We start from the raw sequence: 24,322 nt of genomic DNA on the forward strand, positions 1-24,322 counted from the left end.
TGGATGGAGATGGAAGGAGGCGACAGTGAGCGCTCGGTGCCTGAGGGCTGTGTGGGACCGCCGGCTGGGGAGCTGGGGTGTCTGAGCACGACTGCGTGTGGATGGAGTGTGTAGATGTGGGCGTGCGCGGTGGTGAGCGGGTGGGTGAAGCATATGTTCACACGTGCAACTGTACCCACGTGTACTCACGGGTGGGCATGTGAGAGGGTGAGTGTGAGTGACTAGAGGGGCCCCGGTCACCCGCCCTCACGCGGAGGGGAACGCAGGCCCTGACCCTGACCTACGGCTCACTATCCCCACGGTCTACAGCCCCGGCCTGGCCCATCGACCCCCAGTGAGGGGCTGACGGGCAAAAGTCGCGGTCCCTCCCCGCGCAGGAGCCCTGGGCAAGGCGTGTGACCGCCTCTGTTTCTTCCCTGCAAAGCGGTTCACCGCTGGTCCTGCGCTCCGCCCGGCTGGCCGGACGCTGGAGCCTCCCCGCCCCCGCCGCCCGTCCCTGCCTTTCACCCCGCGCCCGGCGGCGGCCGGAGGGCCCGGGTCCCAGCGCAGCTCCGCCTCCGCGCTCAGCACCGCCCCGCCGCGCGGCCACAGGTGCGCGGCCGCCGGGGCTCGGCCCCGCCCGCGCTGACCGCGGCGGGGCGGTGCCAGGCTAGCGGGCGGCGCGATCCGACGCCCGGGCGGCGGCGGGAGCCGCGGGCCCGACCCCTCCCCGCTCGTCCGCGCCGGCGCCGCGCGTGGGCCCCGCGCCCGCGGAGACATGAGCGCCCGGCGGCCCGGCCCCGCGGCCCCGTGATGGGCTCCTGCGTGTCGCGAGGTGAGGGGGCCGGGGCCGTGCCGGGGGAAGGGGCCCCGCGCCGGGGTCGCGCGCAGTCCCTCAGCCGCTCCGAGGGGCCTGGGCGGGGGTGGGGGAACCACCTGCCCTTCCCGGCGGCCGCACCCCACCGGCGCCCCGGGGACGCGGTGCCCCGCATGCATCCACACCCCAGCAGGCGGCGGGAGCCGGGTCTCTGTCTTCCCGGCGGCGCACACCCCTACCTGGGGCGGGGGACACGGAGCGTCTGAGCGCCCCCGGCCTCTCCGGAGGGACTCGGGGCACTCGCGGCGCAAGCCGACCCCCGTTCCCACGCCCCCCGAGACGCAGGGCCCACCGCTGTCCGCGAACCCCACTCCCTGTCTTCAGACTGCCTGAACACCCACGGCAGGGGTTAGTGGGATGAACAGGGTCTAAAGAAGGCCCCCTTCCCTCCTGCCGGCGCCTCACTCCACCCCCAGCCTGGTCCGGGGACAGGTGGGGACAGGCGGCCGGGCCCCCAGGAAGCTGCGGCCTGTGTCTCCACCCGGATCTCTGCTGCCTGCCGGTGCCTGACCCCTGGCTGTCCCCGGGGTGGAGCAGGGAGCCCCCGGAGCTGCCCTGGGGGGCGGTGGGGTGGGCAGGGAAGGGGTGGGCAGGTGTGGGAGGCTGCGCCTGGTCCCTTCACCCCGCAGCCGGAGCAGCTGGGCTGAGGTGAGGGGGCACAGACCCTGGCTCCCACTCTGCGGTATGAAGCCAAACCCAGTGACCCCAGGCACGGCCTTGGGGGGCCGCCGCCTCATCACGCACCCCAGCCCTCCTCAGGTGTGGAGGGGTAACCAGGCATTGGGAAGGGGCTGGGCCGGCTCCAGGGGACCCGCCGTGGGAGACGGTGGGGAAAGGGTGCCGCCTGGGCGCTCTGCTCACCAGGCCCCTGGGCTTCGGGTAAGCCGCTCAGGATGTCTCAGGAGGGTGGGATCGTGCGTGGGGGCGGGGCTGGGTGAGGTTCTTTCCTTCATTCATTAAACTGACGTCAGCCTGACACCTACTGTGTGCCAGCCACTGTGTACACGCTGGGTGCCGAGAGGCGGTGAGCCCAGCACAGCGTCTGCTCTGAGACCTCCAGCCTGGCCAGAGGGGAAGGTACTGTTTAGAGTGGAGAGTACTTAAGTTTCTTTAGAACCGGCAGGCTCTTGGTGTGTCTGCAGAAGCCCGGAAGGCTGGGCAGGCTCCTGGTGTTGGGGTCCTGGGGTTCCCTTTCCTGTGGCCCTCCCGCACACTCGGCCGTCCTGAGCCAGGTGCCGGAGGCCCGGCCCCAGGGGACTTGCCCGTTAGCCGCAGACCAGGGCGGTGCTGTCAGGACTGGGGCGGGGGCTCGAGTCCTCTGACGCCCCTGTAGCTGGTGCTGGGACCCTCTGCAGTGCCCTCTGTGTGAGGTCACCCTGAGGTCTCCACCCTTCCTGCAGTGGCTTGGGCTCCTCGTTGTGTATCCTGACCTTGTACCCTCCTGAGGGGGTCTGCCCACTCCCAGTGCCAACATGCCCGCAGGCAAGTTGGATGCAGGTACAGAAAGTGTGAGCCCCCTTGAGCAGAGGACAACCATCGTCCCATTACTCTGGTTCTGGGGGTCTGAACCCCTGAGTGGAGGCCACCTGCCCCTCTAGCTGTCACTGCTCCTCCCAGAGTGCGCTTGGCTCACCAGGGAACGTTCCAGGCTCAACTCGCCAGTCCGGGGTCTGTACTAGCACAGCCCTCATTTTACAGACAGGGAAACAGTGTCTGGGGCTGCATGGTTAAGAAAGAGCAGAAGCGAGGCTTGAACGTGGTCATGCTGGCTTCGGAACCTGCGCCCTTGTTCTCTGTAATACACAGCCAGCCGTTGGACCCAGGGCTGGCCTGGCCCGCTCCTCTCCAGCCCCCGGCCTCTGGTTTCCAAGAGCCTCTGAGTCTCCACGTGCTAAGTCACTCAGTCGTGTCTGACTCTGTGCAACCCTACTGGCTGTAGCCCTCCAGGCTCCTCTGTCCACGGGATTCTCCAGGCAGGAACACTGGAGTGGGTAGCCATGCCCTCCTCCAAGGGATCTTCCTGACCCAGGAATTGAACCCGCGTCTCTTAATGTCTCCTGCATTGGCAGGCGGGTTCTTTACCACTGGCGCCACCTGGGAAGCCCTGGGAGTCTCCACACCCGCCCCCATTGCTAACAACAGCCCCCCGTACTCCACGTGCCAAACTCACAGCCCGAAGCCAGGCCAGAGACTGCATCCTGCTGCTGCCCATAGACACCCAGAGCCTGCAGGTGACTGCCGCTGCCCAGCCAAAGCCCAGGCTTCGGGCCACAGCTGAGAGAGCCACGCCGCCCAGCCCTGGGCAGCAGTTAGCCCCCTCGAGCCAGGCCTGAGTGTGAACTTTGGAGCCAGCCAGCCAGCCTGCTCTGCCACCTCAGCAAGTTACTTAACCTGTGTATGTATCTCAGTGTTCTCATCTCTAAAATGGGAATAATACTGCTATGGATGTCTTAGGGGACTGAAAGTGAAAGTGAGAGTCGCTCAGTTGTGTCCGACTCTTTGCGACCTCATGGACTGTAGCCCGCCAGGCTCTTCAGTCTATGGAGTTCTCCAGGCAAGAATACTGGAGTGGGTTGCCATTCCCTTCTCCAGTGATCTTCCCAACCTAGGGATTGAACCCAGGTCTCCTGCATTACAGGAGATTCTTTATCAGCTGAACCACCAGGGATACTAGGAGGGGATTAAATGACTTAATTCATGTAAAGCACTCAGACCGCTACCTGGCATGTAGCCAGCCCTCTAAGTGTTAGCTGTCACTTTAGTTTTTAATTTTTATTATTACCCTTCTGTGCAGACAGCTAATCCAGATCCTCTTGGCTGGGACAGGGGAAGCTACAGGGGCTTTGAGCAGCATCCCGCCTTGTAGGAAAAGACACGCGTGAGAGGCTGAGGACGTGGGGAAAGTGATTGGGCCCAGATGGAGGCACCAAACGCCTTTCCTCAGAGCTGTTTTGTGTTGTCTTGAGTGCTTATCCTGAGCTGGCTGAGGCTTCACTCTCCTGACCTTGTTAGACCACATTCAACCCCGAAAGGGGGGTGTCGGGCTCAGAGATGGGAAGGGTCTTGGCTGAGGTCACACGGGCAGGACCCAGAGAGGCAGGATTTGAATCCAGGACTGCCTGATCTTGGAGCCTGAGCAAAGAAGCCCTGCCTTTTGCCTTCTCGGGTCCCCACTTGAGAGGGTGCCGGGCAGGTGGCCCGTGCTTGAGGCAGTCAGCTCTGGAAAATGCCCATGTCAGCGTCCGCTTTGGCTTTGCCGCCACCCGCAGCGACGGTCTGTACCGAGCGATCTGTGTCTGCCCGCCTTGCTCCAGCTCCAGGTCTCTCCGGGCCCATCTCCTGCCCCTGGGGCTGAAACTCTCTGCCTGCCCCTGCCCACTGCTCCAGACCACCCGTCACCCTCCTGGCCCCACCCTGGGTCCAGTGCCCTGGGAGCGGTGAGTTGTGAGACCGGGGAGTTCCTTCTGGAAGGTCAAGCATCTGATGATGCCTGGGAGGGGCTGCAAGCTCTAAGGGGCCGACCGGAGAACCCCCAGCACCCCCAGCGCTCTGACCCCTGACTGTGACCCCCCATCCCCCCACCCCCAGTGCTCTGACCCCTGACTGTGACCCCCCATCCCCTACCCCCAGTGCTCTGACCCCTGACTGTGATCCCCTATCCCCCTACCCCCAGTGCTCTGACCCCTGACTGTGACCCCCCATCCCCCTACCCCCAGTGCTCTGACCCCTGACTGTGACCCCCCATCCCCTACCCCAGTGCTCTGACCCCTGACTGTGACCCCCCATCCCCTACCCCCAGTGCTCTGACCCCTGACTGTGATCCCCTATCCCCCTACCCCCAGTGCTCTGACCCCTGACTGTGACCCCCCATCCCCACCTCCAATGCTCTGACCCCTGACTGTGACCCCCCATCCCCCCACCCCCAGTGCTCTGACCCCTGACTGTGACCCCCCATCCCCCCACCCCCAGTGCTCTGACCCCTGACTGTGCCCCCCCATCCCCAGCACCCCAGGCCCATGAGCAGAGTCCCTCTGGGCACCGTGGGGGGACTGAGGAAGGGGTGGATGGGGCCCTGCCCTTAGAGGCTCACAGTCTGATGCGGAGACGCAACCTTGTCCTTGAAGCTTTGTCTCCGGGGGAGGCAGGACACACACACTGGGACAAACAGCCTGAGGAGCCGCTCAGGAGCTCAGCACTGGCCAGCGGGCACGGCACACGCTCTGGGGTCTGACTGGCCCAGGCTTCAGCCTCATTTCTGCCACTTACGAGTAGGTGCCCTGAACCTCTCTGAGCCTCAGTTTCCCCATATGTAAAATGGGTGTGAGTGAGTGAGTGAGTGAAGCTGTGCAGTTGTGTTTGACTCTTTGTGACCCCATGGACTGTAGCCTGCCAGGCTCCTCTGTCCATGGAGATTCTCCAGGCAAGAATGCTGGAGTGGGGTGCCATTTCCTTCTCCAAGAGATATTCCTGACCCAGGAATCGAACCCGGGTCTCCTGCATTGTAGGCAGACGGTTTACTGTCTGAGCCACCAGGGAAGTAAATGGGTGTTCAGTTCAGTCGCTCAGTCGTGTCCGACTCTTTGCGACCCCATGAACCACAGCACGCCAGGCCTCTCTGTCCATCATCAACTCCCAGAATTCACTCAGACTCATGTCCATCGAGTCAGTGATGCCATCCAGCCATCTCATCCTCTGTCGTCCCCTTCTCCTCCTGCCCCCAATCCCTCCCAGCATCAGAGTCTTTTCCAATGAGTCAACTCTTCGCATGAGGTGGCCAAAGTACTGGAGCTTCAGCTTTAGCATCATTCCTTCCAAAGAAATCCCAGGGCTGATCTCCTTCAGAATGGACTGGTTGGATCTCCTTGCAGTCCAAGGGACTCTCAAAAGTCTTCTGCAACACCACAGTTCAAAAGCATCAATTCTTTGGCACTCAGCCTTCTTCACAGTCCAACTCTCACATCCATATATGACCACTGGAAAAATCATAGCCTTGACTAGATGGACCTTTGTTGGCAAAGTAATGTCTCTGCTTTTGAATATGCTATCTAGGTTGGTCATAACTTTCCTTCCAAGGGGTAAGCGTCTTTTAATTTCATGGCTGCAATCACCATCTGCAGTGATTTTGGAGCCCAGAAAAATAAAGTCTGACACTGTTTCCCCATCTGTTTCCCATGAAGTGATGGGACCAGATGCCATGATCTTCGTTTTCTGAATGTTGAGCTTAAAGCCAACTTTTTCACTCTCCTTTTTCACTTTCATCAAGAGGCTGTTTAGTTCCTCTTCACTTTCTGCCATAAGGGTGGTATCATCTGCATATCTGAGGTTATTGATATTTCTCCCAGCAATCTTGATTCCAGCTTGTGCTTCTTCCAGCCCAGCGTTTCTCATGATGTACTCTGCATAGAAGTTAAATAAGCAGGGTGACAATATTCAGCCTTGACGTACTCCTTTTCCTATTTGGAACCAGTCTGCTGTTCCATGTCCAGTTCTAACTGTTGCTTCCTGACCTGCATACAGGTTTCTCAAGAGGCAGGTCAGGTGGTCTGGTATTCCCATCTCTTTCAGAATTTTCCACAGTTTATTGTGATCCACACAGTCAAAGGCTTTGGCATAGTCAATAAAGCAGAAATAGATGTTTTTCTGGAACTCTCTTGCTTTTTCGATGATCCAGCGGTTGTTGGCAATTTGATCTCTGGTTCCTCTGCCTTTTCTAAAACCAGCTTGAATCAGCTTGAAAATGGGCGTAATAGTGCCTAATTTGTAGAGTTGTTGTTTCCCTCTCTGACTCTCTTTTGGCCACCTGGCTTGCAGGATCTTAGTTCTCTGACCAGGGATTGAACCTGGGCCCCCAGCAGTGGAAGCACTGAGTCCTAACCTCTGGACTGTCAGGGAATTCCCTGACGGGTTGTTGTTAAGATAAAATGGGAGATAACGGATGGCAAGGCCTAGCAGAGGAAGTGTTCAGTCACCAGTGTAAGGAAATCACTGTACACCAGACTACGCTGAGTAGGGTTGCTGGTTAGGTAACGGCCTGATGCAGCTGAGGCTGATCTAGGCAGGCTGCGTGGAGGAGGTGAGGCTAGAGCAGGGTGTTCAGAGAAGTTGGGCTCTTGTCGTGCAGGCACATCAGCCCAGGGAGTGAGGGGCCGGGATTCGTGCTCGGGGCAGGCCCCTGGGGGGAAGGCTGTGCCTGCCATGCTATCTCCAGGGCGGGGCTGGAGCCTGGCATGTCATGGCCAGCCGTGGCCGCGGTCCGCCCCGTGCGCTCAGCCCTGGGGCCCCGAGACGCATGGGGGAGGCCCGAGACGGCCCAGGGAAAGCGTCACAAGGGCCTTCGGGCTTGGTTGTGTCTCAGATCCTGTGTGTTTTCGAGAGGAGCCTCACCCTCTCTGGGCTGCTGAGCTGGAGCAGGGTGAAGCCTGGGACCAGTGTGCCCCCCAGGGCGTGGGACCCGGGCAGACGGCAGGCACTGACTGATGGGCAGGGGCGCCAAGGCCCAGCTCAGGGCCTGGAAGGCAGAGAGAGGAGTCTGGAGGGTTACGTGGCGGCCTCACCCCGGGCACGAGCGGAGAGGACCAGTGTGGGAGCTTTGCCGCAAGAGGGTGAAGCATCGGGAGCAGCTGCCTGCGTGGCTGGACGTGGGCGGACTCAGGAGCCGGCGTGGGAAGGCAGGGGGCATCCTTGGCATGCTGAGCAGCTCTGGTGGAGGCAGGGGGTGGGGGGGACGGAAGGAGAGGATGGCTCCACCCTGCAGGGCCAGAAGGCCCTGCTGCCACAGTGACCGGGGCCTGTTCTGCTCCTGGCCCGTGGTGGAAGGGCAGTCAGAGAAGGGACCTCAGACTCTGGGTTCAGGGGAGTGGGCTGTGCACTGGGAAAGAGCGGGTGCTCCACGGCTCCCGGGTGAGAGGAAGACACCCCAGGAGCGCAGGCTGGGGGTCTCCGCAGGCTGTCCCCCAGCCCCCGCCTGCATGAAACGCTGTGTTTTTCCAGTTGCCTGTGGTGACGTGGCCTCTGGTCCCAGCTGGGCGAAGAGCAGCCTGTGATTTCCCTCGGGGCTGGTTCATTACCTGACATCTCCATGGCAACCAGCCTGTGCCATCACGGGGCCAGAGTCCTTGAGGGGAGAAGGCGGCTTTGGCAGAGGCGCCGGCACCCCTCCTGAGCTGGGGGGTAGGAAAGCTAGGGAGGGGCTGGGAGCAGGAGTCCAGGACTGCACCACATCGACAGATAGTCTTGTCCGAGTCCCATCTCCTCCAGGCTTCAGCATTACTTGCCATCTCCCCTCGTTTCCACTCTGTGGTCCCAGTTTCCAAGCAGCTTCTGGCAACGGGCAGGGGCCTGGAGGGAGCCCTGCACCCTCGGGAGTTCCCGGGGCAGCTGGTAGCCAGTGTCACCCGGCCTGAACATTGGAGGCCCTGGCTGGTGGGTGCAGGACCCTCAGAGGTCCTTTCAAACTTTTTTGACTGGACCCGTAAGAATAAATGTGCTTTGTATCATAACCCAGGACACACACACAGAAAATCCTCACTGTATACACACAGGTGTCTTTGCAATTCAAAAGAGGCTTCACGAAATAAGGCTTAGCCTGATTGTGCAGTGGGTTCTGATATTTTTCTGTTCTACACCATTCTGTTTCATTCTTTTAAAATACGACCTAGGAAATTGCTTGCTTGACCCACTGAAGGTTTCCCCCTGCCCTCCACCTGGTTTGAACACCAACTCTGAAGGGCCTGGAACGTGGCGTCTGTACACTGGAAAGTCTGAGGCCCAGTGAGGCACAAGATCTGCCCAGGGTCACACGGCCAGAGCTGAGGGTAAGGAGCACAGTGCGTTGCACGCCCCGGGGGCACACGGCCCCATGCTCATGGCCCCGCACTGCCCCACTGCTCCTAGTGCTCGGGTCACTGAGCTCTGGATCCAGGGCTGGAGCCTCACCTGACTCCACTCCCCTTTTCTCCGGCCCCTGCCCCAGACAGTCTCACTGAACCGCCCCGACCTGCCAGCCCGTAACGCCCTTTGGGCAGATCACAGAACCCTCTCGCCCCTTCTGGACACAAGTCAGTCCATCCAGTTCGGATGACAGCTTTCCTCTCCCGTCCCATCTGACCCTCCCCTCATCCCCTGTGGCTGAGGCTTGTTGTTGTTCTGTTGCTAAGTTGTATCTGACTCTTTGCGACCCCATGGACTGCAGCACGCCAGGCTTCCCTGTCCTTCACCAACTCCCAGAGCTTGCTCAAACTCACGTCCATCAAGTCAGTGATGCCATCCAACCATCTCATCCTCTGTCATTCCCTTCTCCTCCCACCTTCAATCTTTCCCAACATCAGAGTGTTTTCCAATGAGTCAGCTCTTTGCATCAGGTGGCCAAAGATTTGGAGTTTCAGCTTCAGCATCAGTCCTTCCAGTGAATATTCAAGACTGATTTCCTTTAGGATTGACTGGTTTGATCTTGTATTCCAAGGGACTCTCAAGCGTCTTCTCCAGCACCACAGTTTGAAAGCATCAATTCTTTGGCGCTTGGCTGCCCGTACCCAAGGGTCATGGTCTGCTCTTTGCTCTGCTGGCCCCTCTCTCCTTTGGGTCCCATTCTCCTGCGGCATGCTGGAGTCGGGCACAAAAAACTTGAGAAAAAATGGGGCAGAGACCATTTTGTATTTGTATCTATCTGGAGCTTTAACAGTCTCCCTCGGCTACCCCTGGCTCACTGGTGACTCCTCTGTGTGGTTGGCACCCAAATGTTCATTCCTTCCTTCTTTTTTTTTTTTTAATTTTATTTTATTTTTAAACTTTACATAATTGTATTAGTTTTGCCAAATATCATAATGAATCCGCCACAGGTATACATGTGTTCCCCATCCTGAACCCTCCTCCCTCCTCCCTCCCCATACCATCCCTCTGGGTCGTCCCAGTGCACTAGCCCCAAGCATCCAGTATCGTGCATTGAACCTGGACTGGCATCTCGTTTCATACATGATATTTTACATGTTTCAATGCCATTCTCCCAAATCATCCCACCCTCTCCCTCTCCCACAGAGTCCATAAGACTGTTCTATACATCAGTGTCTCTTTTGCTGTCTCGTACACAGGGTTATTGTTACCATCTTTCTAAATTCCATATATATGTGTTAGTATACTGTATTGGTGTTTTTCCTTCTGGCTTACTTCACTCTGTATAATAGGCTCCAGTTTCATCCACCTCATTAGGACTGATTCAAATGTATTCTTTTTAATGGCTGAGTAATACTCCATTGTGTATATGTACCACAGCTTTCTTATCCATTCATCTGCTGATGGACATCTAGGTTGCTTCCATGTCCTGGCTATTATAAACAGTGCTGCGATGAACATTGGGGTACACGTGTCTCTTTCCCTTCTGGTTTCCTCAGTGTGTATGCCCAGCAGTGGGATTGCTGGATCATAAGGCAGTTCTATTTCCAGTTTTTTAGGGAATCTCCACACTGTTCTCCATAGTGGCTGTACTAGTTTGCATTCCCACCAACAGTGTAAGAGGGTTCCCTTTTCTCCACACCCTCTCCAGGATTTATTACTTGTAGACTTTTGGATCGCAGCCATTCTGACTGGTGTGAAATGGTACCTCATAGTGGTTTTGATTGCATTTCTCTGATAATGAGTGATGTTGAGCTTCTTTTCATGTGTTTGTTAGCCATCTGTATGTCTTCTTTGGAGAAATGTCTAGTTAGTTCTTTGGCCCATTTTTTGATCGGGTCATTTATTTTTCTGGAGTTGAGCTGTAGGAGTTGCTTGTATATTTTTGAGATTAGTTGTTTGTCAGTTGCTTCATTTGCTATTATTTTCTCCCATTCTGAAGGCTGTCTTAAAAATATGGAATGCTTCACGAGTTTGCATGTCATCCTTGCGCAGGGGCCATGCTAATCTTCTCTGTATCATTCCAATTTTAGTATATGTGCTGCCAAAGCGAGCACCATTCCTTCCTTCTTACATCGAATATTTAACGAGCACCTACAGTGTGCCAGGCCCTGGGCAGGTGCTAGGGCCATTGTGGCAGATAAAACAGACAGAGTCCCAGCCCTCCCAGAGTGCGTGTTTTAGGGGAATCCATGAACAAGGAAACAGACACACGCTTTGTGGAGTGATGGGTGTAAAACAGGATGAGGGGCTGGAGAGGCGTGGGTGTCCTATTAAATGAGACAGTTGGGGAGGCCTCACTGAGGTTATAGCATCTGACCAGAGACCTGGGTGGAGTGAGGCGTGAACCGTGTGCATGGGGAGAGAGTCCCAGGTGGAGGAAAGAGCGGCCGGCTCACAGGATCCGAGGCAGGAACACCCGGAGTGAGGGGGCAGAGGAGGGCTGGGGGTGGGTGGCGGCCAGGGTCTCCCAGGTTAGCACGGGAGATTCTCCAAGCCCATGGCAGTGGGAGAGGGTGGGCCCATCATGGGAGATCTGATCTGCTCTGACCTCTTCATCCCCCGTTCAACTCGCTTTTCTCCCTACAGTGGCCCACCTTCCATCCTCTTGGGGCTAGGGTCCCGTTGCCTGCAAGCGGCCCTCTTAGGGGGCACCAGCAAGACTCACAGCTGGCCCCTCTCTCTGTGTCTGCCTGGCCCGTGACGACACAAACCTTGCCTTACGGGAGGTGGGAGGGCAGGCTGCCCCTGCCCCAGTCGTGGACATCCAAGCAGGAAGGGGTGAAGTGGGCAGATGTGGTGGGCTCTCCTCTGCAGGCTTCCCAGATCTCTGCAAGTGAGTCCCTGACATCCCCTCATTCAGCCTGTGGGGAGAAATGGGCAGAGTCAGAAGACGCTTGCTCCTTGTGGTGGGGGGGGCAGGAACTGTGACAAACCGACACAGCATATTCAAAAGCAGAGATAATCACTTTGCCGACAAAGGTCCGTACAGTCAAAGCTATGGTTTTTCCAGTAGTCATGTATGGGTGTGATTTTCATTCTTTATGTGATTCTCCATAAAGAATGTGCAGTGCCAAAGAATTGATGCTTTCAAACTGTGGTGTTGAAGACTCCTGAGAGTCCCTTGGCAGCAAGGAGATCAAACCAGTCCATCCTAAAGGAAATCAGTCCTCAATATTCATTGGAAAGACTGATGCTGAAGCTGAAGCTCCAATGTTTTGGCCACCTGATGTGATGAGCTGACTCCTTGGAAAAGACTCTGATGCTGGGAAAGATTGAAGGCAGGAGGAGAAGGGTATGACAGAGGATGAGACGGTTGGGTGGCATCACCGACTCAATGGACATGAGTTTGAGCAAACTCTGGGAGACAGTGAAGGACAGGAAGCCTGGTGTGTTGCAGTCCATGGGGTCCGAAGGAGTTGGACACAACTGAGTGACTGAACAATAAGAGTCAGAAGGGGGTTGACAGCTGGGGCGGCAGAGCTGGTTTCAGCCGCTTTGAAGAGGGTGTTCGCTCCCCCCACTCCACGTCCACCCTCTTGAGTGGTTTTCTTCAAAAGCGGGGCCCTGAAAGCCTCCTGGGTCTCAGCTTTGGATCCTAGTAGACAATTCCTGAGGAACGAGAACCACCTCCCTCAGTTGCCCGTTTTACAGATACGGAAGTGGAGCCTAGGACAGGTGAAGTCACTTGTTCAGGGCTCACGGGAATAAAGGGATTTGAACTGGACAGTCTGGCACCAGAGCCTCAGCCAGCTGTCTTCAGGGCAGTTCCTCGGGAGCCGACCCTGAAACTGGGATTTGGGTGCGACTGGAATGTGAAGGGAACCTTCCAGAGGAAACCAGTGCAGAAGTGGAGAGAGCGGGGCGGAGGAGACGCAGCCAGGAGAGATGTCCGCCGTCTTGCAGGGGTGGTTTCAGCCTGATCCCACCGGGGACTCGGATGAGAGTGAAGCTCAGAGTTTTCCCACCCGAAATAAAGTACCTGGGGCCCCGCCCCTCCATTCACGGGCGAGGGCTGCTCCGCTGGGAGCAGCATCGCTTCTTGGCTAGTTTCAGCCCAGTTGCCCTTGGGCAACCGTCTAGGAAGAGCCTCAGGAGCTGCCTGGTGGAAGCGCAGCCCGCGGGGCGGGGACTGTGGGCGACAGAAGCAGACGGGGGTCCACGGGGCCTGGGGGGCTGGGTGGGGCGCCCGCAGCCTCCGCTGCCTGCTTTCCCTCCTCGTTAACCCCGAGCTCTGAGCCTCCAGTTCTGCCCACTCTCCTCTGCCCAGCCCTGCCTTTGGGGTTGCCTGGCGCCTCCCATCTCCAGCCTCAGACCCTCTCTGGCCTCCGCCTCCTCCAGGAAGCCGCATCTGTGTCCACGCCATCCGTTCGTCTGCTTCTGTCCAGGCGGCTCCCAGCCAGAAAGGGTGATGGGAGCAGTGCCCAGGGCAGGACGGTGGAGGCCGGGACGAGCGTCCTACAGGGGCTCCCCTCCCGGCATCGCCCCAGACGCTCCTTCCAGACTCTGTGGCTTGGCGCAAGCCCCGCCCGCCTCACCCCCTCCCCGCTCGCCTCACCCCCTCCCCGCTCGCCTCACGCCCTCCCCCTCCCCTCCCCACCTCCCCCCTCCCCTCCCCCCAATCCCTCCCGGCCCGCCTCACCCCCCTCCCCGCCCACCCACCATCCCTCCCCACTCGCCTCAACCCCTCCCCACTCGCCTCAACACCTCCCCACCCACCTCACCCCTCCCCTCCCCATCATACCCCTCCCCTCCCCACCATCTCTGTGCCCACCCAAACCGTCCACCTCCAGACACCCCCTCCTGGCCAGCTGCCCCATCAGCGCTCCCATGCAGCCCCTAGTCCCCACCGAAAATCATCACAACTCCTCCTGTGCTTTGTGAGAGGAGGAGCCTTGGCATTAGACCCGCAGGGTTCAGGTCCTGACCTCCCGTGCCGGGCCGTGTGCCTGGGGCTGTGACCTCCCCCCCCCCCACCTGCCCTGGGTTTCCTCACTTGCCAGGCTGACCATGGAGCCCCTTCTCTAGGTCACAGTGAGGACTCTGCCGTCATGCCTAGACAGGAGGGTGAAGAGAACAGCGGTCGGCGGGTGCTGGCGTTCCTGCCGCTCAGCCTTGGGTTTGAGTGAGGGGCTTTGCAGGGCTTCCTGCATGTAACTGTGAGCTCCCTGAGGGCAGGGACAGAGCTGGTCCCACCTCGGTCCCCAGGTGCCTGCACAGTGTAGACATCCAGGAGATGGGTGCTCAGTGGCTGAAGGAATAAATGGCTACATGGGTGAATGAATGAGTGAGCAGTCTACAGCTCTTCATATAACTGGACTTCTCTGGATACCCAGATTTCAGCTCTGAGCAGCTCTCAGAGCTTGTGAGTTCTGGGTTAACTGTCTGTCTCACTTACTAGAATGTCAGCTCCACGAGGGCAGAGAAATCATCTCTGTCTTTTTTTTTTGGATCATGCTGCACAACATACGGGATCTTAGTTTCCCAGCCAGAGATCAAACCCACGCCCCTTGCAGTGGGAGTGCAGTTTTAACCACCGGACACCAGTGAAAGAAAGTAAAAGTGAAGTCGCTCAGCTGTGTCCAACTCTTTGTGACCCCATGCACTGTAGCCCACCAGGCTCCTCAGTTCATGGAATTCTCCAGGCAAGAATACTGGAGTGGGTAGCCATTCCCTTTTCCAGGGGATCTTCCTGACCTCAGGACCGAGCCCAGGTCTCCCACACTGTGGGCAGGTTCTTGGCCATCTGAGTCGCCGGGGAGGACTCAGAGCAGTGGTGCCACACAGCAGTTGCTCAGCTAATACCGTTCAGTGAATAGAAGAGCAAGTAGCACATTAATCGGACAGAGTGTTCCCTGTCATCCTGGGGGATTGGAGGATTCCTCTTAGTTAGACCAAGGATTCAGTCCAGCAATTCTAGTTGCTTGGTTCAAGGTGTTCACTCCCTCAACAGTGACTGTGAACCTAGTATGTGGTAGGCCCTGATGATTCGTCAGTGGCGGGCTGATCCGGCCCTCCCACATGTAAGTACTTTTACCAGACGGTAGACGTCATCCCCCGGGTGTTTACAGAGCACCTACTAAATGCAGGTGCTGTGGACGCAGAGCCCCAAGCAGAGCTGCCATGGGCTCCACTCTCGAGGCGCTTACATTTGTTATGAGGGGAGAGGCTGGACACTTAAATAAACACAAATATCGGGGTGATGACTGTGGGGGGTGACTGGTGGCTGACACGGGGACAGGGAGGTGGCCAGGGACGGCCTCTCTTGAGCTGAGCGCTGGATGATGAGGTTCCGGAGGATCTGGGGAACGAGTGTTCCAGGCACAGGGGGGACAGCAAGGATGAAGAGCAGGCCTAGCCATTTGAGGAGCAGCACGGAGCAGAGTGCCGAGGACAGTGAGCGCGGGCGCGGGCCGGGGACTGCGGTCAGAGTGGGCCGGCGGGAGGCCCCCAGGCCGCGAGGCTGGGGCTGGCTCTGTCCCTAAAGGTGATGGAAGGGAGGGAGCCGGGCAGATGGAGACAGCCTGACCAGGGGTGTGACGTCCTGTGCTGCTGGTGGAGAATGGACGGCCCAGCAGGGGAGGGAGGAGGAAGGTGACAGCTCTCGCGGGGCAAAGCGAGAGCAGCTGTGCTGATGGAGAGGGCTAAATCTGGGGCGGAGGTCAGAGACAGGGCCCGGGGACATGCTGGTTGATGGCTGGGCTTGGTGGAAAGAGTTGGGGAAGCAGGACTCCAAGAAAGTGCCTGGGTTTTTCACTGGGACAGCTGGGTGGACCATCGCATCATTTTCTAAAGCTGGGGAAGGAAAGGAAGATGGATTGTGGCTCACAAATTCCGTTTTGCCTGCGTTTGCTTGAGATGCTTAGTCGGCAACCATGTAGGGAGCTGGAAATTCAGTCAGGAGCTCCAGCAAAGTCGGGGCTGGAGGCATAAATGTGGGTGTCAGCCGCAGGGGTAAGACCTCCTGGCAGAGGGGAGAAGGGAGGTGAGAAGGGGCCCGGGATGAGCGGTGGGTCAGCTCCGGGGTTGAGCAGAGGAGGAGGAAGAGGAGCGGCCGTGGAGGTGGGGGGTCAGGAGAGGGTGCGGCTAGAGGGGGGGCACCCTCGTGCCTGCTGGGGGGCCGCTGAGGACCGGCCGGAGGTTCCCTCTGAGCTTTCTGGCCACTTGCCAAGGGCTGTCTCAAGGAAGTCTGGTTGGAAGCGGTGCAGGAGAACAGGAGAAGACGGGGAGTAGAGGCTGGAGACAGCTCTAAGTTGGGGTCAGAGGCGTAAGCAAGGAGCGGAGGGACAGGGGTTGGGAGAATGTCTTCCAAGGGTGGAGAGGCTTGGGTTGCCAGGATGGGAGGGGCTGGGGGCCAGCCCAGTGGTGAGGGGACCCCACGCAGCAGGAGACAGGAGAGGCGATGCCGGCAAGAGCCCTTGAGCCCAGAGGCAGCGCAGCCACACCGGTGGGCCGACTCTGGGGAGAGAGACTCGGACAACATGGGAAGAGAGAGCACGGGGCCCCAGAGGAGGGCAGGCACAAGACCCCAGTGGACGGGCTGGGCTTGGACTGGGCGGACGGTTCTTCCTTTGTCACAAGAGGGAAAGTGGACGGTGTGGCATGCGGGCGGGGCAGTGATTTGAGGCGGAGAGAATGGGTGATACCTGCCAAAGGCTCCTGGATTGCACTGAGAGCCGGAGAGGAGCCGGCAGTAGGGTGCAGGAACCCACAGGGGTGTCAGTGTGAAAGTTGGAGAAGGGAAGAGGAGCAAGTGGTCAGCCTCACAGGATGCAAACTCTCAGGAATCAGAGACATGTAGAGGGATCCCTGGGTAGACCGGTGGGCACTGATTTAACTTGACACCCGTGACTTTCCCTGGCAGCCAGCAGCTCTGAGGGTCCCCACAAAGCGGGCGGAGGGTTAGGCCAAAACAGGGTTAAGAGAGGCGAGTCAAGGACATCTGCAAAGGAGACCTTTAAGGATATGCCAAGGAGTCTAGGCTGGGCCTGGAGGGAAGCGGGGACATGAGTGTCTTACAAAAGACAGGCGAACAAACGGATTGGAGGTCTCCGTGAGGTCAAGGAGTCGCGGGAGTGTGAGGACTACAGGTAGTAAAAATGGAGTAACGAGGAGAGGTCGGGAAAATCCCACTGGTGGGATCTGGCTGGACTCCTCACCTGCTGTGGGCCTGAGTCTGTTTTCTTTTTCTTTTTTTAAAATTTTATTTATTTGGCTGTGTCGGGTCTTACTTGCGGCACGCAGGATCTTTCGCTGCACTGCGCCAGCTTAGTTACTCCAGGGTGTGTGGGATCTTAGTTCTGTTATCAGGGATTGAACCTACATCCCCTGCATGGCAAGGCAGATTCTTAACCACTGGACCACCAGGGAAGCCCCTGAGTCTGTTTTCGATGAAATGATGTAATAATAAAGTAACGCCATCTCTCTGAACTGGCTTGAATGGGCTTCGTAATCAACAGAGCTGTGGGCTCGTGTCTTCCTTTTTTCCAGATTTGCTCACAAGTGCCCACAAGGACTGCCCCATGCCCCAGGGCATGGCCCCCCTGAACCCAGACTTGCCCTCCATCGTGGCTCCAGACCATGTCACTGGCAAGGTAACTGGTCATGCCTCGTCCCCCTGGTTCCTGGGCTGTGCCCTGGAAGCAGAAACTGTTTCAGCCTCCTTCTCTCCCCGCTGGGCCTGGCTCCTTCCTGCAGGGTCAGGCCACCCAGGGTTGTATTCAGCTGATGAAGCTCTGAATGGAGCAGGGCATCCAGGCACTGAACCTGGTCTATATAGATAAGAGTCCCATCATGAAGGGCCTCCCACCCAGATTCACTCAGTCCTGCAGAAAAGATAATGTTACGAGCCCACGACTCCTTGGCCGCCTGCACTGCAGGCTGGGGAGTAAAGGAATGAGTCCTCAGTTCAGACAGATCAAGCCGAACTTGCTAGGGGCCTCAAATCTGGTGCACAATTTTGACCTTTGCCCCAGAAGCTGTGGCCTGAACGGACAAGTTGATATATATATCACAAATATATATATATGATATGTATATCATAAACAAGTGTGTATACACACACACACACACACACACACACACACACACACACACGATTGCCAAGTGGCGCTAGTGGTAAAGAACCTGCTTGCCAATACAAGTAGACGTAAGAGACGCGGGTTTGATTCCTGGGTCTGGAAGATCCCCTGGAGAAGGGCATGGCGACCCACTCCAGTACTCCTGCCTGAAGAATCCCACGGACAGTGGAGCCTGGTGGGCTACAGTCCATAGGGTCGCAAAGAGTCAGACGTGACTGAAGCTACTTAGCACGTACTTGTGTTGTTTAATCTGTAAGTCATATCTGACTCTTTTTGACACCATGGACCATAGCCTGCCAGGCTCCTCCACCCGTGGGATTTCCCAGGCAAGAATACTGGAGTGGGTTGCCATGCCCTCCTTCAAGGGACCTTCCTGACCCAGTGATCGAACCCGCATCTCCTGCACTGGCAGGCGGATTCTTTACCACTGAGCCACCTGGGAAGCTCAGTGGTAAAGAACTGGTGTGTGTGTGTGTACATATGTATACAGAGAGAGCCCACACACCACGTGCTCAGTGTTGTGCCGGCACTTTGCCTACATTATGGCATTTATGCTTCCCCATAGCCTGGGGGATGAACGGCACTGTCCCAGCTTACAGAGGCGCAGAGTAAGGCTCTGGGATGTGAGGTGACTAGCCCAGGGATGTCCAGGAGAAGCGGCAGAGTCACAGTCTGAGCCCAGGCCTGCTCGGTCCCCCACGCCGCTGTCTCTCCTGCATAGTCATGGTCGCCCCGTACCCACCTGCTTCTCTCTGTGTGCCAGGGGACAGGAGGGCCTGCCCCAGGAGCAGGCAGACCCCTGCTCAGTCAGGGAGCACCGCCCCCTGGGGCTGCAGGAGCTGTGCCCTCTGCCGGCACAGCGTGCCCGGCCCAGCCTGTTCCTTTTTCCCCCTCTTGTTGCAGGACAAACGGATGGATTTCTGTTGGGATCCTTGGCAGGTGAGTGCGCTCGCCCCTCCTGCAGTCTGGCTAGCCCCAGCTTGGGCACACAGCGCTGCCAGCCCTGGGGGGTCTGATGGACACAGGGCTGGGGAAGGTCCTGTGGGGGTTGGCAGGACTGCCCAGGGCCTGGGGAGGGTGGGTAGAGGGGTGGGAGGGGTGGGGAGTCATCCCGCCCGTCTACCCCCTGCTCACCCCTCTCCCCTTCCTACAGAGGTGCTTCCAGACCACCAATGGCCACCTGTCCGACTCCAGGTCCTGCTCCAGCAACTACAGCGTGGCAGCCCTGGCCACCTCGTCCCTCGTGGGTGAGCTCCGGCTGCCCCCTCCTGCCCTGGGGATCTAACCCTAGCCACTGGCGGTGGGAAGGTCAGGGCAGAATGGCAGCTGGAGGGACTGCAGCCCTGTTGGATGCAAGAGTTTTCTAAGCACCTGGCTCCGTGCGGGGCTCTGCAGGACTTGGGGGTTCCTGCCCCTCGGGGGGTTCAGTTGCTGGGTTCTCCTGAAGTTCTGGGTGTCTCCCCGGTGGTCTCCCTGCCTCTCTGCAGCACATGAAAGCAGCCAACTTGTGATGGGTTCCCTAGAAGCAGAGCCGAGAGGGGCACTGTGCCGGGGATTCACCGAGGGGTTGTTCTCGATGGAACCCTTCAGGGAGCGAGGGGGGCAGGGCAGGGGCGGGGCTCGGGGCGGGGCTCTGCGGAGGGCTGCTTGTAGGTCTCTTCTCTCCCAGCCTGACCCACAGAACCCGCGGCTCTGAGGCCGTGGCTGATTTCACACGGCTCCTCCTTCCGTCAGTGTCGGCTGCCACTCGGGAGGACTCCCAGCTTCCGGGCCTCTCTGGGTGAGGCAGTTCCCGTCAGCCAAGGGCAAGGCTCCCGAGGGTGCAGGTGTGAGCACAGGTGTGAGCACAGGTGTGAGCACAGGTGTGCTCCCGTGGTGCCCGCAGCAGCAGGGGGTGGTCGCCCCGGCGCGGGGCCTTCGGGGCTCTGCTCAGCCGGCTCTGCTCGCAGGCTGCTACATCCTCAGCCCCTCGCAGCCCCCCCGAAGTGCCCCCCATTTCCTCCACCCGAAATCCCTTCCCTCTGCCTCACCTGCCCCTCGGGGGCCACTGAACCACCCCCTCCAGAAACGTCCTCCGGTTGCCAGAGCTCCCCAACCTGGGGGCCCCCACCTTCTTTCCTGCCTTCATCTCTCCCAGATGTTGTCACTTGGATGGAGGAGCCTGAGAAACTCTCCCAGAGTCTTGTCTCAGCTTCCTTCATGGATGCCTGCCTTCCTTCCTTCCTTTTTCTAAAGCAAGTTAACATTAGCTTTTTTTGAATTATTATTTTTAATTATGTATCTATCTGTTTGGCTGTGCCAGTTCTTAGTTGGGTCGTGAGGAAGCTCAGCTGTTGCATGTGAGATCTAGTTCCCTTACTGGGGATTGAACCCGGACCCCCTGCATTGGGAACGTGGAGTCTTAGCCACTGGACCACCGGGGAAGTCGCCTTTCTTTCCTAAATATTGCTTTTCCTCATGTCCTGCTTTCTGGGACCAGTGATCCGCAGATCTATGTTCTCAGCCTGGGTTCGAGGAGATACTGGGGATCGTCCTTGACAACATGTTGTCCATCAGCCTGCTCCCGAGAGCCCCCCAAGCCCTGCTCCCCATCTCCCCACCCTGTCCGGTCCCTCACTGACCCCCTTCGGTGGCCCCTAAGGCCCACCCTTGGCCCTAAGTCCTCCAGTGAGGACATTCTTCCTCAACAGTGGGTCCGCCCTGTGCTGCTGTCCTGCTGTCACCGAGCCGTTGCCGTAAGGACAGGGCTGGTCCGCCCCAGGCTGGACCGTGCTGAGCTTCCCAGGCTCTTGTGACACCTGTTCCCATGTTGCCCTGTGGCTGCCCCCTGGTGGTCCCGGGACCACCCAGACTCCTCTATGCCTTTATCCTCTTCTCAGCTCTGAAATAGCCTCCAGCCTTGCCTCTTTTTATCCAACCCAAACTGCCTTCAAAGCCTACCTCCAGCCCACCTCGTCCAGGAAGCCGTCCCTGCCTGCTGCAGGCCTCACCCTGGGAAGAGCAGGCAGTGTCTAGGCACAGAAGATGCTGTCCCCTAGCTTGTTAACTGCTGGAGGAAGGGGCAGCTGGTGGGTCTTGAAGGATCCACAAGTGAATCTCCTTGAGCAAACGGGTGTGAACTTGGTCAGAAGAGAGCAAGGGGTGTGGCAGGTCTGGAGAGGAAGGGCCAGGCGGGCGGGAACACTGCCTAGGAGCAGACCGCTGGGAGGACGTGGGGCCTGCAGGTGGGTGGGGAACGTCTGTGCAAGGGGACCTCGGGGTGTGTGACGGTGTGGGCAGGCGGGGCGTGAGGAACGGGGAGGGTATGGGCCCTGCAGGTGGGACTCTGAGGACACGGTTCTGGAGGGACATGGGGTACAGGGCACTGGACCGGCTGGAGGTTCTGGGAGGGCTGGGGCTGGCTCAGCCGCCCTCAATCTCCACAGGAGTGGTGCAGAGCATCAAGGACCACATCACAAAGCCCACGGCCATGGCCCGCGGCCGCGTGGCCCACCTCATCGAGTGGAAGGGCTGGAGCGTGCAGCGGGCGGGCTGGGAGCTGCCCCCGGCCGCCGCCGAGGAGCATTACTGCCTCCTCCCGGATGAGCTTCGGGAGGCCCGCTTTGCCGCAGGTCAGCAGGGGCGGGAGCTGGGGGACGGACTGGCCGGGTCTGGTCTTGAGAGGCCCCGGGGTACCCCCTGTGTGTTGTCGGGGCATGCTCAGTTGCTTCAGTCATGTCCAGTTCTCTGTGACCCCATGGACTGTAGCCCGTCAGGCTCCTCTGTCCATGGGATTTTCCAGGCAAGAATACCGAGTGGGTTGCCATTTCCTTCTCCAGGGGATCTTTCCGACCCAGGGTTTGAACCTGCATCTCTTATGTCTCCTGCATTGGCAGGCGGGGTCTTTACCACTGGTCTGAGCAGGGAATTACAGTGCTGAGCGTGGGGGCATTGATGGGAACTCCGATCCCCCGGGCCATGGATGGGCAGCCTCGAGAGCCAGCATGTGGTGCCCACCCACCCGTACCCTCTGTGCCCCTGCTGAGCTGGGTCCATCCCCACAGGGGTTGCCGAGCAGTTTGCCATCACGGAGGCCACACTGAGCGTCTGGTCCTCGTTGGATGATGGAGAGCTGGGCCTGGAGAGCGGCCCCGTGGACATCCTGCAGCTCCAGGGTACGGCCTGGGGGCCGGGGTGGGATGCCGCGGAGCCGGCGTGCAGGCCTGCTTTGCTACCTGTGCCCTGGGGCCTCAGAGAAGCCCCCCGACCCTCAGCCTTAGGTTTTCTTCATCTGAAAAAGGGGGCTGGTGATCCTTGCTCTGCCCATTGCCCTGGAGCACCATGAGCATAAAGGGGATGACAGATCGAGAGGCAGGCGATAGGTCAGATGAGGGACGGAGAGATGACAGTAAGTAGGCGGCAGACAACGTGCATCAGGTGCTCGCTGTGCAGGTGCTTTACACGTGTTATTTCGATTTATCCTGTGATACTCTGAGAAGCAGGGCGGCTATTATCTCCATTTCACAAATAGGGGAAACTGAGGCATCAGGAGACTTGCCTCAGACATTTCCCTGGTGGTTAAAACTCTGCGTTTTCACTACAGGGGACACGGCTTTGACCCCTGGTCGGGAACTAAGGCCCTGCATGCTGCATGGCGTGGCCAAAAGGAGACTGGCCTCAGACTGTGCTGTGTGCTAATCGCTCAGTCGTGTCCGACTCTATGCGGCCCCATGGACTGTAGCCCTCCAGGCTCCTCTGTCCATGGGATTCTCTAGGCAAGATTACTGGAGTGGGTTGTCATGCCCTCCTCCAGGGGATCTTCTCAACCCAGGGATGGAACCCGGGTCTCCCACACTGCAGGCGGTTCTTTCCAGCTGAGACTCCAGGGAAGCCTCAGATTACACAAGCTGAAGGCATCAGGATCTGAACCTCAACCTCAGGCACCATCAGTCACCTTTGTAGATACCCCGTTACCCCTGAGGGCTTCAGGGAGCCTGGGTCCTGGGTGGAGCTGGCAGACCCACTGTGTGCTCCTCCTCCTGACATGAGTGAGGGGAGGGGCGGAGGCCTGGGGAGAGCACTGGTCAGCCCAGTTCTCAGAGCACAGAAGGATTTGAGGCCAGCAGGCTGGCTGCAGAGTCTGTTGTTAACCATGCTGCTCACTGCCACCACCACGCCATCACCCAGGGAGAAACAGGCTCAGAGGGTCAGTGACATGACCGAGGCCACACAGCTTGGTGCTGATAAAGCAGGATTCCGAGGCAGGTCCTCTGCCGCTGGCCCCCACCTCCTACCCCGGGGAGGGCAAGGGGCAGGGCCTTCCCAGCTCCATCCTCACCCCCACCCCCCGTTGCTTTTGCAGACCTGGGGAGCGTCTACCTCCAGGACAGCCTTCTGAGTGTCCGCTCGCAGGATGACAGTCTTCTGGCCTTCTCCTCCCCCGACGGCTGGCCCTCCCCTGACGAGCCCCCCAGCCCCGGATGGCAGCTCCGGCCACGGCTCCCGGGGTCCCTGGGGCCTGAGGCGGGGGCCAGACCGCAGGGCCCCCTCCGCTCCGGGGACGGCGGCCTGCCCTCTGAGGAGGAGGACGAGGTGTTCTACAACTGAGGAGGGCCAGGCCGCTCCCGCTGTGGCCCGGCAGGCAGCCCGGAGCCATCAGGACCCCGGGCGCTGGGTGGGCGTTTTGTGACCCCTCGGGGCAGGCATGGGGTTGGGGCGGCACTCCTGTGGACACTCTGTGCCTCCCGGACCTCCCCCGCCTCCCCCGTGGGAGCCGTGATCCCCTTCCCCCTCTCTACCTGGCTCAGGAGGGCGCCTTCCCTGAAGGGTGTCTGCCATGGGCAGGCTCGAGGACTCTCAGCAGACACCCGGGCAGACTGCCCAGAGGAGCCGACAGCCACGCAAGGGCGTGGGGACCCCGCTCAGCCCCAGGCTCAGCCCTCCGCCCTCTGCCTGCGCTCCGGCCCCATCAGAGGCGGTGGCTCCTCGGGGTGCTGACCCCTGCTTCTCGGGGCGCTGACCCCTGCTGCTCAGCGCTCTTCACAGGACTCTGTCTCGGGGTGTTTGTCGGCCCCTTATTCTCCAGATCCACTCCCTGGGGCCCTGCTTCCCCTCCTCACACCCGCCTCCACCTCCAGGAAGGTTCTCAGCAGACATTAAAGTGGTGGATTCTCCATGGATGACCTTGGCCTGGTCTCTGCAGGGGATGGCACGTCCTTCGGCTCCCAGCTCACGGGAGAGGGCCCTGACCCCTCAACACAAAGACTGCTGGTCACCCTGCTGCTGGTGGCCAGGATGGTCCCCATGGAGGAGACTTAAGGCTCTGTGGACTCTGAGGAACCCCACCTGGGGACCCTGCTTTGTCAGCCCCGGCTCAGCCAAGGAGGAGGCTGAGGCTGGAGTGGAGGTAGCTGGGTCACAGGGTCATGTGTACCCATGAGGACAGGCATCGTAGGACCCAGTGGGAGCCCGCTCTCCCCCATAGCTCCCTGCCAGGAAGGGGGCACAAGGAGTGGGGGCC

At 59.1% G+C, this 24,322-nt stretch overlaps 1 protein-coding gene and 1 non-coding gene across 3 annotated transcripts; one reads left to right on the forward strand and one right to left on the reverse strand.

Moving 5' to 3' along the window:
- The first annotated feature begins 420 nt into the window (after positions 1–420).
- FAM131C (family with sequence similarity 131 member C) lies at positions 421–23,981 on the forward strand. Of its 2 annotated transcripts, none has more exons than XM_024983355.2 (7): positions 421–814; positions 17,234–17,337; positions 18,727–18,762; positions 18,977–19,070; positions 21,249–21,434; positions 21,867–21,977; positions 23,165–23,981. In XM_024983355.2, the coding sequence occupies exons 1-7, from the start codon at positions 793–795 to the stop codon at positions 23,407–23,409; spliced, it is 798 nt and encodes a 265-aa protein (XP_024839123.1). In that variant the 5' UTR covers positions 421–792; the 3' UTR covers positions 23,410–23,981. The 2 variants fall into 2 exon arrangements, with proteins under 2 accessions (XP_024839123.1, XP_059736090.1); XM_059880107.1 differs by lacking the exon at positions 421–814 and adding an exon at positions 1,766–3,251.
- Positions 10,694–10,800, reverse strand: LOC112443692 (U6 spliceosomal RNA). Its single transcript, XR_003032100.1, has one exon. It is a non-coding gene; the product is annotated as a U6 spliceosomal RNA (small nuclear RNA).
- Positions 23,982–24,322: the final 341 nt, after the last annotated feature.

The sequence above is a fragment of the Bos taurus genome, chromosome 2 (genome assembly GCF_002263795.3).
Source record: "Bos taurus isolate L1 Dominette 01449 registration number 42190680 breed Hereford chromosome 2, ARS-UCD2.0, whole genome shotgun sequence".
Classification (NCBI taxonomy): Eukaryota; Metazoa; Chordata; class Mammalia; order Artiodactyla; family Bovidae; genus Bos; species Bos taurus.